Genomic DNA, 16,866 nt, shown 5'->3' on the forward strand with positions numbered 1-16,866 from the left:
CCTGAAGAACAATGATGTCATTTTAGAGACTAAGGTGCACCTGATTAAAGCCATGGTCTTTCCAATCACCTGTTGTGCATTTGAGAGCTGGACAATGAATAAAGATGACAGGAGAAGAATAGATGTGTTTGAGTTGTGGTATTGGAGAAGGGTGCTGAACATTCCATTGTCTGTCAAAAGAACAAACAGGTCTTAGAGAAGGTGCAATCAGTGTTTCTTGGAAATAAAAATGGTAAGGTTTCATCTCTCATGTTTTAGACAGGTTGTAAGGAGAGGTTATTTCATGGAAAGGGACCTCATGGTTGGAAAGGTGAAGGGTCTGCAAAGGAGAAGAACTTTCAATGAGATGGATTGATATAGTGTCTGTAACAAAGGGTTCAAATGTGTCTGGGATGATAAGGATGGCGCAGGGAAGGACAGAATTTCAGGTCTGTTGTTCATAGGGTCACTCTGAGTCATACTCAACCCAATGTCACTCGACCTCATCAACAACAACAAAAGGTGGAAGTGCAGACCCACCTATTAGTCCCACGGAAGACAGACCTGGGGATCTGCTTCTGTAAAGACCACAGCTGTTGAATAATTTCTACAAGTGGAAACAAAGTAAATCAATGCTGGAGATTTATTGTCTATGAGAGTTCTCAGATTGAAAACAGGTGATGTGAGTGGGTGTTGCACTGAAAAGAGTGGAGAATAAAATGAGCCAGGAAACTTGGCTTGGGCTGTTCATCAAAATGTCCCTTGAATATTATTCTTTCAAATTTTGTTTGGCTGAGGAGACAAATGGCAGAGGTCTCGAGGGGTCAGTGCCCACTGAGCAGGCTTCAGAGAGCCAGGCATCTGCTGTCTGGAGTACCAGAGCTAAAGAGCAAGGACTATTAATTAAGTTTATGTCGACATAAATGCATTATCTTCGTCTTTTGGCCCAGGAAACCGGCCACCGGTCTTGCTTGCCTGGGCGTAGCATGAGTGGTTCTGTCTTGTTTTCGCCTTCCACAGATACACACCAGGAACACCCCGTGGAGCTTGGCTTGACTTTGTAACATATGGCGTTGTCATGACTCAGAATCAATTTGATGGCCAGGGGTTTGAGCAGGCATTTCAGGAAGTGAGAAATTTAGATGCTTGCATGGTTCTCAAAACAGTAAAACTCGATTAACATTCTGTTTGATTGTACAGAACCACTTTTTTGCTCATGGGTAGGGATATCCAATGAATGTTTCGCCTTTGTTAATATCCATTCAACCATTCATTCATACACAACCATATTCAGGTCTCTAGGCTGATATGGTCCTGAGTGTAATGGAAATTCATCCCAGTGCTACTCAAATATTTTCAATTTGATGATATCTGAAATTTTCTAGGTCAAAACTTCTTCTGAAATTCAAATAAAAGGCAAATATTCATAAAAGGTCACATTTACAAAAAGCTAGTTTTATAAGACATCTTGAGAAGCTTTATATACTAGATACCACATTCCGGTAAGCTAAGGAAAGTGTAAAATAAAATTGTATTTCTAGGATTTATAATCAGATATTACCAAATGTAAATCAGAGTCTTAATTCTACAAAGTGGTTGGTGGTTATTAATTACACTGCCAACCAAAGGGCGTGTGTTATTATTATATGCCGTTGAGTCGTCTGTGACTCATAGCAACCCTGTGTACAATAGTCCCTGCTCTATGTTGTGCCAATCTTACTGTCTCTGACACACTCTCCCCCCAGTACCCCAGTCACTAAGTCAATCCATCTCATAGAGGGGCTTCCTCTCGTGCGCTGTCCCTCCACCCTCCCAAGCATGATGTCCCTATCCAAGGACTGGTCGCTCCTTGCAACATATCCAAAATATGTCAGATGAAGCTTCAAGGAGGCAGCCTGGTTTCGCCTTCTCTAGGATGATCCTGTTTATTCTCCTAAAAGTCCATGGTATATTCAATACCCTTCTCCAGCTCAAAGGCGTCAATTCCCCTACTTTGCAAGTAATTGCAAAGACCATGGCCTGGATCAGGTATGCCTTAGTCTCTAGACTGACATCATTGCTCTTCATAACTTTGGAGAGGTCTCTGACCACAGACTTATCCAATGCAATTCTTCTTTTAATTTCCTGGATGCTGGTACCAATAGTGTTGATTGTGAAGCCAAGTAAACTGAAGCTGTTAACAATCTCAATCTCTTCATTATCTATTATGATGCTGCCATTTGGCTCAGAGGTGAGAATCTTTGTTTTGTTTTTTTTTATGTTAGGCTTCAATCCATATTGATGGTTGCAGTCCTTGACCTTCTGTAACAAGCACTTTGGGTCCTCTGCAGTTTCAGCAAGCAGGGTTGTGTCACCTGCATAATGCAGATTGTTGATGAGTCTACCTCCAATCTTGATGCTACATTTCTCCTCATAGAGCCCAGCCTCCCGGATAATCTGTTCTGCATACAGGTTGAAAAGGTATGGAGCTAGGACACATCCCTGGGGTAAACCCTTCCCAATTTTGAACCAGGCAGTGTTTCCTTGTTCTGTTCTGAAGATTGCCTCCTGTTCCAAGTATAGGTTTCATATAAGCACTATCAAGTATTCTGGGATTCCCATTCTTCTCAGAGTTAGTCACAGTTTGTTGTGATCTGCACAGTCAAATGCCTTTGCTTAGTCAACGAAATACAGATGGACATTCCTCTGGTATTCTCTGCTTTCAGCAAAGATCCATCTAACATTAGCTATGAAATCCCTAGTACCATGGCCTCTTCTAAACCCAGCCTGCACTTCTGGCAGTTCTCTGTTGATGTGTTGTTCTAGTCATTTTTGGATAATTTTCAGCAAAATCTTGCTTGCATGTGATATTAATTATATTGTTTGATAATTTTCGCACTCTGTTGGGTCACCTTTCTTTGGAATGGAAACAAATGTAGATCTCTTCCAGTCAGTTGGCCAGGTGGTTGTCCTCTAGATTTCTTGGCACAACATGGTGACTATATGCAGGGCAGTATCTGTTTGTTGATATATGCCAATTGGTATGCCACCAATTCCTGGGCCTTGTTGTTTTGGTTTGGTCCCCTCCCCCCCCCATTCTTTCAGAGCAGCTTGAACTTCCTCCTTTATCACCACAGGCTCTTACTCATATGTTGTTTCATGAAATTCTTCTGTGTCCATCAATTCCTTTCAGTACAATGACTCTGTATACTCTTTCCATATTCTTTTAATGCTTCCTGGATCATTTAGTGTGCAGTTCAAATCCACAAGCTGCTCTACAGGAGAAAGATGGGAAAACTTCAGGAGAAAGAAGGGAAATCTCGTCCTGTGCCATTTATTGCCTCTGGGAACATGCTGTATGGGTCAGTTCCCTTTAAATGGCGCACAACAACAACAACAACATGGTGGTGAAGTTTGTAACAAATGTGGGTTCTGATGGAAAGGCTAACAATTCATCAGACACTTCTCAGAAGAAAGACAGTGTGTTAATAGCGTAAATCTGTTAAAATCTAGTAAGAGTACTGTGTTGTCATATGCTGTTGAGTCAGGACTGACTCATAGATGACCCTCCACCTGGTTTTCAGAAACAATAAACTATCAGAAGTTCAACCTGGGTTTAAAAGAGGCCATGGCAGCAGAGATATAATTTCTGATGTCAGATGTATCCTGGCTGAAGGCAGAGACTTATTAAAAAGTGTCTATTTGTGTTTTGTTGATTATGCAAAGGCAGTTGACTGTGTGGATCATAGCAGAGTATGGATAACATGGAAAGACTGGGAATCCTAGAACACTTAATTGTGCTCATATGAAATCTGTACGTAGTCCAAGAAGCTGTTGTTTGACCAGAGCAAGGGGACTTTGCATGGTTTAAAGTCAGAAAGGGTTAAAAACATCAGGGTTGTATCTTTTCTCCATATCTCTTCAATTTGTATGCTGAGCAAATAATTTGCAAAGCTAGACTCTATGAAGAAGAATGTGGCATCAGGATTAGAGAAAACTCATCTACAACTTGGTTATGAAGATGACACAACCTTGCTGAAAGTGAAGAGGATATAAAACACCTGCAGCAGAAGATCAAGGGCTGCAGCTTTCAGTATGGATTACATCTTAACATCAAAAAAACAGTGGACCTCATCACAGGCCCAATAGTCAACATTATGATAGGTGGAGAAAGGTTTGAAGAGGTCCATGATTTCATCTTGCTTGGATCAATAATCAACACCCTTGTATCAGCAGTCAGTAAATCAGGAGATGTATTGCATTGGAAAAGTCTGCTGTCATAGATCTCTTCAAAACCCTGAAGAGCAATGATGTTATTTTGAAGACAAAAGGTGTGCCTGATTCAGGCCGTGGTCTTCTCAGTCATCTGTTACATGTCAGATCTGGCCAAGGAATACGAATGGCAGAAGAAGAATTGATGCCTTTGGAGTTGTGGTGCTGGAGAAAAGTACAGAATATCTCATGGATTGACAAAACAACAAAGAGATATAGCTTTTAAAAGTGTTGCTAGAGTACTCCTTGGAGGCAAAGATGTTAAAGCTTTGCCTTTTATACTTTGGACATGTAGCTAGGTGAGGCAATTCCTTGTAAAGGGAAATCATGTGTGCAAAGATGCGGGCTCATTGAAGGAGACCCTCCCTACAAGATGGATGGATGTGATGGTTTCAGCAATGGGCTCTAGTGTGTCTGAGATGATGAGGTGAGGATGGCACAAGAGAGGGCAGGGTGCAACCCAGCTGTTCATATGGTTGTCATAAGTTGTACTCAACTTGATGGCGCCCAGCAACAACAAACCAAGCAGGAGGATATTTCCCAGTTTTCTCCCATGGAGTAGCTGGTGATTCAAACCAAGTGCCTTTGGGATTGCAGCACAGCTTCTTGCCAAGAGGCCACAATACTCTTAAGAGTATGTTATTGTTAGGTGCCGTCAAGTCGCTTGCGACTCATAGCGACCCTATGTACAACAGCCCTAAATCCTGCTCTATCCTGTGCCAATCTCACTGCCTCTGACACACCCATCCCTATTTCCCCGGTCATTGAATCAATCCATCTCATAGAGGGTCTTCCCCTTCTGCGCCGTCCCTACACCCTCCCAAGCATGATGTCCCTCTCCAAGGACCTCTCCCTCCTTACAACATGTCCAAAGTATGTCAGACAGAGCCTCATAATCCTTGCCTCCAAGGAGTAGCTTGCTTTAACCCTCTCCAGGATGAATCTGTTTGTTCTCTTGGCAGTCCAGGGTACACACAATACTCTTCTCCAGCACTACAGCTCAAAGCCATCAATTCTCCTTCTATCCTCCTTAGTCATTGTCCAACTCTCTGATGTATAACAAGTGATTGCAAAGACCATAGCCTGTATCAGATGCACCTTAGTCTCCAGAGTGGCACCATTGCTCTTCAGTACCCTGGAGAGGTCCCTAACAGCAGACTTTCCCCATCACAATAGGTTTTTTGATTTCCTGGCTACTGGTGCCAAGAGTGTTGACCGTGGAGCCAAGCAGACTAAAGTTGTTAACAATCTGAATCTTTTCACCATCCATCCTGATGCTGCCAATTGGTCCAGTGGTGAGAATCTTTGTCTTTTTGACATTGAGCTTCAATCCATACTGAAGGCTGCCGTCCCTGACCCTCTGCAGCAAGCATTTCAGGTCCTCCTCAGTTTCAGCAAGGAGGGCTGTGTCATCTGCATAACGCAGACTGTTAATAGAGCTTCCACCAATCCTGATGCCACAATTCTCCTCATAGAGCCCAGCCTCCCAGATAATCTGTTCTGCATACAGGTTGAAAAGGTATGGAGCTAGGACACAACCCTGGTGTACGCCTTTCCCAATTTTGAACCACGCAGTGTTTCCTTGCTCTGAAGTTAGCGAAAATTATGTTAAGAGAGAATTATGAATTTTATTTGCTGTCATGATGATTATGTTTTTCTGTGCTAAGTGTGGCTGGATAGTTATGTGAAAGTAGCATAAGTTTATGGTGCCATGGCGTTTATTTTCATGGTGGCCAAATGCGTCACACTTACCACAACATCTCAAAAGATGTAATGTGTTAATCAGAAAAGTCTGTAACAAGCCCAGAGACCTCTTGTGCTAATCAGAAAATGCTGTACAATGCCCCAGACTCAATGTGCTAATCTCAATGATGGAGCTTCTCAATTCTGATTGGTTGCACCCTGAGTGAGAACTAGCCAAACAGCTCATCTGAAGTCAGAACGACTCAGTGATGATTGGCTATACCTTGTCTCTGAGAGGTTGTGAGTACACCCTGCGCTGAATAAATGCATTTAAGCTGGACCCTCCAGGCTTCAAATGAGAGGCATTAGAGGGTGAAATACTTGAGATCTCTTCTGGCTTCTCACAGCTCTGCTGGGACTTCGCTATGAATTCGCTCCGTTGTGGTAAGGGCTTCACTTGTATTGAAACTGTGATTACAATTAATGTAAAGCATGATTATTTGGGTAGGAATGATTGGTTGATAAGGTTTTAATGGCATTTCCTGCCTTACCTTAGGATTGATTTTATGTGAAATTGTAAACAGGCTTCAGACCTTGTGGCCCAATAAAGAATCTTACTTGGAATTACAATATACCTCGCCAGCATTCCATATTTGTATCATAAACCCATGAAATATACAGTTCACTCCCATTAAGATTTACAGTCTTGGAAACCTGTTGAAACAGATTTGATGGCAGTGCGAGTGTTATGGATAAAACATAAAAGGGGATGTGGAAATATCTACAGATGAGTAAGATGTGTCCCACCTCCAAGGAGCGCCAATAGGTGATTGAGATTCATGTATACAACTTACCATGATCGAAGATAGACGGTGATGGGCGTTTAATGACAGCAGAAGTTAGAACTGGGGGTTCCTTTACAAGAGAACTGTTGATGCATGGACTCAGTGGAACCAGAAACACCTGTTGTCAGATCTCTATTGCTGTAATAAGCTATGCCTGGTCCGAGAAACCTCTCCACTGAGCGGCAGCCCTGCACACCTGATTCCCCTTTTACCAAAGCGTGTAGCTACCTTTTCCAAAATTCTCTTCTGTGAAGGCCTGTTGCATTGCCCCTTGCAAGGTACTTTCTTGCTGGACAAGCTTGTGTGAAGAGTTTGGTCTTTCATTCTGTGATTCTTTCTAGTGCTGGAAAGGACGTGCAGTTTTAGAGGGTGAGCTCAAGACAGAACAGAATAAGCTTGAGTAGAAATTTTCCAAATGTTCAGTATTCATGTATTTGATCTAACATGCACATATGGTCTTGTAAAAATCCCTGAGTGAAAATGTTTCATAATAAAGCATATATTTTAGAGTCCTTGGACAATGTATAAGGTTTTTTAGAATGTAGCTTCAGCTCCACTTCCCAGCCTCACATCTACTGCCATGCCTTCTGCTCACAGCCCTGTGATATGCTTGCAACAAATCCCTAGCATTGTCTCCAACTGATTTCTCCTCACCTCTGATTTCTTCTCATCGTATCTTTTTTAACCTTTTTCTAGCCATTTCATATCCCTACTAAATTGAGCCCAAAGCTTAAGTGACTCCATTAGACCCAAAAGGGTGAATTCAAATGTCCCCCTAGGAAGTGGCTCCAGGTGTCAGCAGACGACGTTAAACCTGCCTTCTTGGTGCTCCCTCCAGCGGCCGGCAGTTGAGGCAGCTGTATCCGAGTAATTCTTCAGGTCGTTTATTACAATCTGGTGTCGGTTTTGCCTGTTGGCTGTGAGCTCCTGAACACCGGGATGAGTGGGACTCCCTTTGTTCCAATCATCTGCCATGGAGCTCCACTCTTGACAAGTCACTAAAGGCACATTTGTTCCATGGAAGGACATGGCTCTGTACTATGAAGAAAGACACGGAATCCCAGGAGCAGGTCTAGGATGCTGGATTCCTCAGGACCCGCTGTTGCAACTTGAATGCTTTCTGGCTGATGAGGGAACTCTTTACAAGCATGTGAATGCCTTCTCCGTGAATATAGCAAAACAAAGCCAAAACCAGTTTCTATCTGCTGAACTCTGACTCCTCTGGCCCTATTGGTGTTAGAGCAAGAATGTGCTCTCTCGGGTTATTTGTGATTTGAGTGAAAACTTACACACCAACTGGTGTTTTCATTCAACTGTTCACACATAATTTCTTTTATAACATCACAATACCTGCACTGTGCCTACTTGCCTGTGATTTTCATGTCCACGAATCCTACCACTTCTGCCTTCTGCACATTTTCCGTGGGCAAAGACTGTCCTTCTGCTCTGTGACTGACCATTCTAAGGAGTGGCCAGACTCTTTCAGAAGTAAATTGCCATGCTTTTCTTCTGAAGGAAAGAAAATGCCCATTTTCTAAAACACCTTATTTAAATTGACTCTAATAATTCATTTGCTAAATTAAAAGAACACCTCGACTCATTCATTTACTTCTAGAGATGATGCAGTTTAACCTACTTTTCCTGTGTCTTATTTTTAGTCCTAGAAACCCCTCTCTTGTGCCTCTTGCTCTCCTTCTCCCACTTGCTGCAAAGACCTCATGGGCTTTGGCGAGGCAGCCATGGGAGCTACCAAGCCCTTACCTTCCGTCTGGGATTCTCCATACAGAAACTCCTCCTCATTTACCCCCAAACCCTGTGGATCTTCAGATCCTTCAAAGCACTATTTACACTGGTAATCTGGAATTGGGGTGATTTTCTCACCAAGGAATAACTGATCATATTGAAAGACATTTTTATGCCAACTGGGAGAACACAGTCACTGGCCGTCTATTATGAAGTGGTCAAGGATGATGTCAAACACCCTACAAATGCATAGGACATTTCAACAAGGGATTCTTCTCGTACCCTCAATGTCAATAACACTGAAATTGACAAGATGTGTTTCTCACATGTATTACTGATCCTAACCAATTTTCCCAGTGAGCCTTTGGTCATTAAAAAATTATAAAGCAGGACAGCCACACTTGTCTGAGGGTGTACCCCTACCATCCAATTACAGTGTAGATACTTTTCCCGTGAGGTTCTTATAGCTCTGGGAGAAAAATGATCCACAATTTGGCAACAGAAATTTATTGATTAGTTTGAAATGTTAGGTACAACACATATAATTTCACCACAAGTTACAATCCAGTATTATGATTGTGCTTTGTATGATACGTAAACATTTATTAGAGCACGGCAGAAGTCTACACACAGTTATCTTGAAATTGTTCAAAAAAATAAATACATTCCCTTCTTCATTTAGTAGCACAAAGAACTTTCTGTTTGAGGTGATGGGTACATTTTAAAAGCTAACATTTGGTTGATGTGCCAAATGAAATGTATAGCCTCAATTTGGACTTGTGCAGTAGAAGGTTGATGAACAGGAAGAGTTCCAGCAAGGGCCAAGTTTGACTCCCAAGGAGCTTTTTTTGACATTTCAGGATGTGGGCGAATAGTTCAGGCTAGGTTAGCATTGAAGGCATGGGGCTTTTTCACATTTCAAATGACTTCACAGTCTTTAAAAAATACTGTAAAAGTATATTATTTCAGGACCTCTTGAATAAATACCTACTTTCAGCACAAAAATAAAAGCCAGTGAAGCTCATTCAGGTGAAAGAATGAAAGACTGGAAGCGATGTTCAATATCTTTACTTGCAAAACAGTAAATCTCTGTTATCAAAATACTGAAATCATGACAAAGCTATTACTATTTTTTTTTTCTCCAAAATGCAATGAGTTGGGAAAGGGAGCCACTTTGACCATGATCCTAACTGGTTGTGTCAGCTCCAAGATTATTTCCCTGCATCAGTCATTATTATAAATATCAAGTCAGCGAGCCTACCACTTGGATTCCAACTCATTCATAGCCAAACCAACCACTGCATTCCGACATCAATATATGACTTAAGATAATGATCTCTTCATATTTTTTCAAACTCAAAGTTAACTCAATATAGTATTTAGGATGATCTTGTCATACTTCATAATAAAAATAAAATGAAAGTCTGTTTTGTCATATAATTTAATACACAAGCACATTTTATCTCAAAGGTCTTTTTTTTTAAGTAAGAAAGCTTTCCCACATAGTAGGAAATCTGGAATTGTGATGAAATTAATAAAGTGATGAACACTAGGCAGGCTTCAATCTTCTTCTCGCTCAGGTGAATGTCACACTTTTCTAGGCAGCTAGGAGTTGAGATATTGTTGAGGAGGATAGAATATTTATCTGTGTGGTTGTAATGAATAAATAGGCTCAGAAGAGGAAAAGAACATACTTTACCACTTCTTGGAATAGCTACTGTTCATGGTCTGAATGTGGAATACTTTACATAAAAGTCCTAGGAATTCCTCACGCCTACCTTAATGGGTTTGGAGCCCCTTCGTCTCCTCAGACAAGCAAAGTGAGAGGTGTAGCCTAGTTTATAAAGGACTCTTGGCCATGAATTTGTCTCCAGGTGACTCATATGTTTGGAGACATGACATGTAATTTCACATGAACACTCCTGTGCCTCTTTCCTGGAGTGTGGCCTGGTAATATTTTGCTAAACTGGGACCCAATATTGTTTGTTTTTTCCCCCCATTCATTTGCACGCAGTAGCTTTTGAGCTCACCCCCAGGGCTGCATTGATTTGTACAGACCTAGATTTTGCTTCTCCTCAGAGTTAGTCCTTGTGCCGGAAACTAGAGCAGCAGATTTTTTAACAGCTCTGCTAACAGGTGCAAGGTTTTGAGAAAGTTTAGAGTATTTTGCAAACCATCAGAACCAAAGCTGGAGTAAAGGGAAGGGGATCCCCACAAGGCAAGCTGTTTTATCCAAGCTCCAAGAGCCAGTCAAAGAGACTCGGGGTCTCATCTCTCCTTTCCTCATGTACTTTGCAATACTGGACAACTGCGTGGAAGATGTCCCCCACCTTCCAGGCCTTCTGATGGACCAGTCGCACAACATCTAGAAACTAAAACAAAGCATAGAGTTAGGGCATACACCATAGAGGTTTTCTTTAGAGTCGTTTCATTGAACCAGTAGGCTAAAACCTAAATACTTTTCCCACTCTCTGAAGAGCACTGTCTATTCTCTAGATAGCACCATGACACTGAGATATTGTCCCATATTGGATGTTTCCTTTTTAGACAATTCTTTCAACTAGATGCTGTATTAAGGGATGAGCTCACCAACAAAAGACATAATCTACACACTTTGATAGTGTTTTGGCTAACACTTTACTCCCAGAAAGAAGAGAAACAGTAAGGTCAGCACGAATGGCCATGGTCTCCCAAGGACAGTGAACCCTCCTCATGGCCAGTGCAAGACAGAAGACAGATGCTCCGTGTGGATCCCTCCTGGGTTGTTGCCAAAGGAGAGTTTACACCATTGCCACTGGGAACTCATACAGGGGTGGAGTTAATCAGAAGGTGACAGCGCATTAGCAAGAGACAAAGTTACAGAGTGCCCACAACATGGAGAAGGCTTCTCTGACAAGGAGAAGAAATTGAGAAAGAGAAGGTGGCCCGGTTTCCAGCCTCTTTATCAGAGAGTGCTCGGCCCAAGGCATCTGCTCAGGCAGAGCTGGTGGAAGGCGGAAAGGCAGCTCGTACTCCCAATATTAGAATTTCCCTCAGAAGGTTCTCGTTTATTGGTGATGCAGGATGGGATGGGACAATGTCACTCTCCTCTCCAGGGTCAGTTTCTCAGACATTGCGAGTCCTCCCTCAGGCCAGCTGTCTACTGGGTTGGAATCCTTTGGAATTTCTGAGAAACACAGCTCTCAGTTATCCCTCCTGGATCACAAAGAATTTCTCATCGGATATGTGCATAGCCAAACAAATCTGAAAATACACCTGCCATCAAGATGTGTTCTGTTAATCACATGCTAAACTTTTAGTTATGCAACCCCACTCAGTCCCTCTTTCCCACAGTGTGATAAGCTGAAACATCAAGAAAGGCTGGCTTTGTGGGACCCGAGACATCCTTGTTCAGAAAGTGATGTGTATGGGTTTGTGGCAATGGAAAAGTTGGCAATGGATATTGGTGATGCTTGCACCACATGATTAACTTAATTTATATGACACATGATTGGTAAATATATACATTGAGAATATCATCTTTCCACAGCAATAAGGAAAAGACAGACTAAGGAAAGACTTTAGATTCACCACCTAGTTATTGAGGCAGGCTTCCATTGGCCAAAGCTGAGAGAGCTCTGAACTAGAATTGACTTGTGGGTTATGAGGATTAGAACATGGGCGAATGCTTATTCACTTGATGAAACCATGTGAGGAAGTCCAAAATGAAGGACTTCAAACTCCCTGGTCAGATATTTTTAAAGAAACTGAACAGTTACAAAGAACAGGAAACTGTTGTATGTTCACATGTATGAGTTCTCATTCAAAGCTGTCAAAGTAGAGAAGTCCATGTTCAGAAAGCAATGAGTATGGATTTGAGCTGATAGAAGTCTTCAACTCTGTGAAGAATGCATTTACAGATAAAACCCTAAGGACAGTAGAGTTCATGATTTTCTAACACTATAATCCAGGACTACATCCACAAAAAAGTCTCTTGTTTAGAGTCAACAGGACCAGGTGGTGGGCCTTGGTATTTCAAAGTCAGGTGGGCCCTTGGGCATGGTGTTAATTATGTTTGGGACTAATATTCTTCTAAGTGGTACAACACTGGTCTGTCAATTTTCTGTACTGAGGTAACTTGAAGTTGCTATGATGCTGAATGTTGCGCCACTGGTGTGTCAAATGCCATAATGGTTAACCATGGTGGAGAGTATTTGATGGAACACATAGATTATACAAGGTTGGAAGCAGGAGTGGCATCCACTTCCTAAATAACATGCCTCTGGAAACTATGAACTAAGAGAAACCACAATATTTATAGAAAAGGGTTCAGGTCTTTTGTTCATAGGGTTGCTATGAGTCGTGTTCGACTTGATGGCACTTAACAACCACCACCACCACCACCACCACCACCCCCTATTGGGCTTCAGTTTGGCATAGAGAGATTGTTGTTGCTAGGTGTTGTTAGACTCCCACTCCTGGCAAGCTTGTGTAAAACCGACAACAGAAATCTTGCCCAACCCTTGCCATCTTCAGAGGGAGACTGACATCGGTATACATTTGGAACATTGAGAGGATAAGCTGAAAACCTGGTATTGTTTCTTGAAGATAAAATTCCCATTAGTTAGTAAGATAATGCCTATGGCTGAATGGTCGATAGATTCTGTTCAGTCGAGTGTGACTCATAGCGACCCTATAAACAGATCTAAACCCTTCCCATCCTGTCCATCCCTGTGTTAATCCACCTCGTTGAAGGTCTTCTCTTTCACCAACCCTCTACCTTCCCAAGCGTGGTATCCCTCTCTGATGAACAGCCTCTGCTAGCAATATGCTCAAAGTATGTGAGGCAAGGTTAAATGTTTGATTCTCTCTTAAATGTTTCCTTCCAGGACTTTTCAGTCTCTTCTCTCTGTGTAAGCTCAGACTTTTGAGTTCAGCCAGAACTTGAATTGCTAATTTCTTGCTGGCCTTTTTCTTCCTCTCTGGTTTGTTAATTCATTTCAATTACTGGGGAAACTGTCTTTATAGAGCACTACTATTAAATTATGTTTCTTCTCTCAGCTGTGATTGCACCAACTATTTGCACAGTTTAAGAAATCAAGGCTGCATTGTGCTTGCTTGGCTTAATCAGAACAAAGCCATTTCTAGGCTGGAAATGGGAAAACATAGCTTTTAACACCTGGAAACAAACACTCCTGCAAAGTGTTTTAGGATGATGTGAAAAGAGACAGATGGGAGACAGATGACAACTGCACTCCATATAGTAACTCCCTGGGAGTAGGGGGGATATAGGGACTATATTTTTCTATTTTATGCCTGTACCAAGTAGGTGCTCAATACACAGTTGCTGAATGAAGGTCTTAATGATCAAATGACAGTCAAATACACACTCGGCGTGGTTAAAACTTTGAAATACACATTGCTACCCAGTATCATTGAGGATAATGTAGCCACACACAATTGAGAAATCAACTATGCATGTCTTATGCAACACTTTTCTACCGGTAGCTTGCACCATGGTGGAGACCATGGGTAGGAAGAGCCTCAATGGAGCCTATCAGTGCTAGTTGCCAAAGAGTCACTTCCAATTCACGGTCACACTGTGTAGCAAGAAGTCCTAGTGGCTTATTGCATAACACATTGGGCTGCTAACCGAAAGGTCAGCAGTTTGAACCCACAACCCACTTCCCAGAAGAAAGCTGGGCAATCTCCTCCTGTAAAGTTTTACAGCTTTGGAAGCTTGATGGAGAGTTGTTGTGAGTCAAGATTGACTGAATCAAAGTGGTTATTTAGGTGCGCCAGAGTGGAACTGTGCGCCGCAGGATTTCCCAAAGGCTCAGTTTTGAAAACAGATACCCATATTTTAAAGTATCTCTTACTGGACTTGAACTTCCAATCTTTCGGTTAGCACATGACTGCATTAACCATCTTCAGGACCCAGGGACTATATAAACATCTGTCTTTAGATATTGGAAGCAGGAGTGGCATCCACTTCCCTAAATAACATGCTTCCGGAAAGTCTATGAACTTCGATAAATGTTGATAGTTGTAGAGGAGCTTCAAGTCTTTTGTTCATAGGGTCGCTAAGAGTTGTGCTCGACTTGTAGGCAATCAATAATCAACACCAAGTCTCTATCTTTCCACAGTAAATAAAAGGAATGCGCATAGGCTAAAATCTGCCTCATCACCTCCAAGTCCAGGCTGACAACCCAAGAAAGTAGCTTTAAAGGTTCTGCCTGCTAAGAGGCTGTGATAGCTTCCCTGTAGACACTGAGCCTTCAAAACATCTGCAAAGCTGGTGACTAGGGAGGGCTCTGCTTTCTCTCCTCGCCATATTTAAAAAGAAAGAAAAAAATTACATAACAATGAGGCTAAATTTGTGAAGAAGTCAGAAAAGGACATTTCCAACTCATTAGGACAGACAATGGCCTTTTAAAGTCACATTCTCTGTAACAGCTGGCCTTCAGTCTTTCATTGTGCCTGCTCTTGCTACTGCCTTGGTATTTTCTTAATGAGCTCAGGCATGTCAAGGATCTGGATATTTCTTTCTTCTGCATTGAAAAGATAAAAATAAAAATGTTTTCATTTCCTGCCATTTCACTTGTCAATAATATTTCAGTTTCACGGAGCAGATATTTAATCTTAGGATGCTGGAAGAATTTCCAGTTCCACCAAATGTTTAACTGCTAACCAAAGTTGGCGGTTGCAATCCAGGGATAAAAGACCTGGCAAATTGTTCTGTAAAGATCACAGCCTAAATAAGAGAGATGCAAATCAAAACAGCAATGAAGTACCATCTCATTCCAGTAAAAGTGGCAAAGTTTAACATGGCAGCAAGTAATAGATGTTGGAGAGGATGTGGTAAGAAAAGGACTCTTAGACATTGTTGATGGGATTGTAAAATGCTAGGCAGTTTGGTGCTTCTTCAAAAAAGCTGAACATAGAAATTCAATATGACCCAGCTATTCCACTACTTGGAATGTCCTGAGAATATGAGAACTGAGACACAAGCTGAGATTTGTAAACCAGTGTTCACAGCAGCATTATTCACCACCTCAAGAACATGGACACAGCTCAAATGTCCAACCACAAACAAGTGGATTGAGAAATTATGGTACAGTCACACAATGGAATACTATGCAGCATGCAGGCACAGTAACTTTGTAAATTATTACCTAACTTAGGAGGGACTGGAGAGCATTATGCTGAGTGAACTAACTCAGTCCCATAAGGATAAATATTGTATAAATCTGTTATTGTAGAATGAGTATAAGGATCCAGGAGGGGTGAGAGAGGCTGGAAGCAGAGGGATGTGGATGTGCAGGGGGAAGGGGAGATTAATCATCAGGCTATACAATTTGATGGGTGAAGGAAATGGAAAGAATTTATTCAAATTTGTATTTGAATTTTGTAAATAAACGAGTAGAAAAACAAAAAAATCACAGCCTATAAAACCCTCTGAACTGGGGGTGGGGGTGAGTGGGTGGGGAGAAAAGTGCAACAATGAATGAATGGAATTCCAAAATCTCTGTAGAAGTTCATTGAAATTAACAATAATAATAATAATAAAAATATTGGAAAAAAAAGAGAAAAAAAGAAAACCCTCTGAGTTTTGCAGAGTGAGTTCTCCTGTCTTTTGGGGTCACTGTGTCCGAATTGACTCCACAGCACACAGCAATAATAACAACTATATAGCACTGGGAGACTCATTTGATGAAATGTGCATAGTAGATGGCTTTTATGTTTTTAGATGCCTTACACAAGTTAGGTAAATTGCTTTCAAAATCATATAGCAGGTTCTATGGAATTGTTGCAAAAGGGGGTTTGGGAAAACATACAACATAGGTTTCTGAAAGCAGCTACCTTCTTTTGCTCCAAGACAGAATTAGATTTCATCAGCACAAGTGAGCGGGTCCCTGTATAGTTTTTGCAATCCTATATGGCTGGTAGAGCTGTGTTTCTCAACTTTGGCTGTGCACAGGAACCACCAGGGACCACTGATGCCTGGGCCCATCCCCAGAAAAAGATTCTAATTTAATTGATTAGAGCATCAGAGTTTTTTGACGCTCCCTGGGACATTCTAATGTACAGTTAAGTTTGGGAATCATGGCTAAGGGACTCAGCCAAAGGCAGTTTCTTATATTTACAAACTAAGAGCCTTGATATTTAGAGGTTTCTTATTATTCTTTCCTCTTTTGGTTTTTTTTGTGTGCTTTCCCCCCCTACTAGGTTATTTACAAAATTCAGATACAAATTTGAACAAATTCTTTCAATTTCCCTAAAACTTCCCCACCCCCCATCAAATTGTATAACCCAATGTTTAATCCCCACTTCCCCCTGCACATCCACATCCCTCTGCTGCCACCCCTCCTGGATCCTTATACTC

General features: G+C 41.6%; 1 protein-coding gene across 1 annotated transcript in view; it reads right to left on the reverse strand.

The window, feature by feature from the left end:
• Positions 1–10,729: 10,729 nt before the first annotated feature.
• Positions 10,730–16,866, reverse strand: part of SPHKAP (SPHK1 interactor, AKAP domain containing) — a 122,080-nt gene continuing 115,943 nt past the window's right edge. Inside the window, exon 11 of the mRNA XM_006890326.1 lies at positions 10,730–10,873. Coding sequence (XP_006890388.1) covers positions 10,730–10,873 — 144 coding nt within the window. The remainder of the gene's footprint in view (positions 10,874–16,866) is intronic.

Source organism: Elephantulus edwardii, unplaced genomic scaffold (assembly GCF_000299155.1).
Source record: "Elephantulus edwardii isolate Elephantulus edwardi_28Jun2011 unplaced genomic scaffold, EleEdw1.0 scaffold00087, whole genome shotgun sequence".
Classification (NCBI taxonomy): domain Eukaryota; kingdom Metazoa; phylum Chordata; class Mammalia; order Macroscelidea; family Macroscelididae; genus Elephantulus; species Elephantulus edwardii.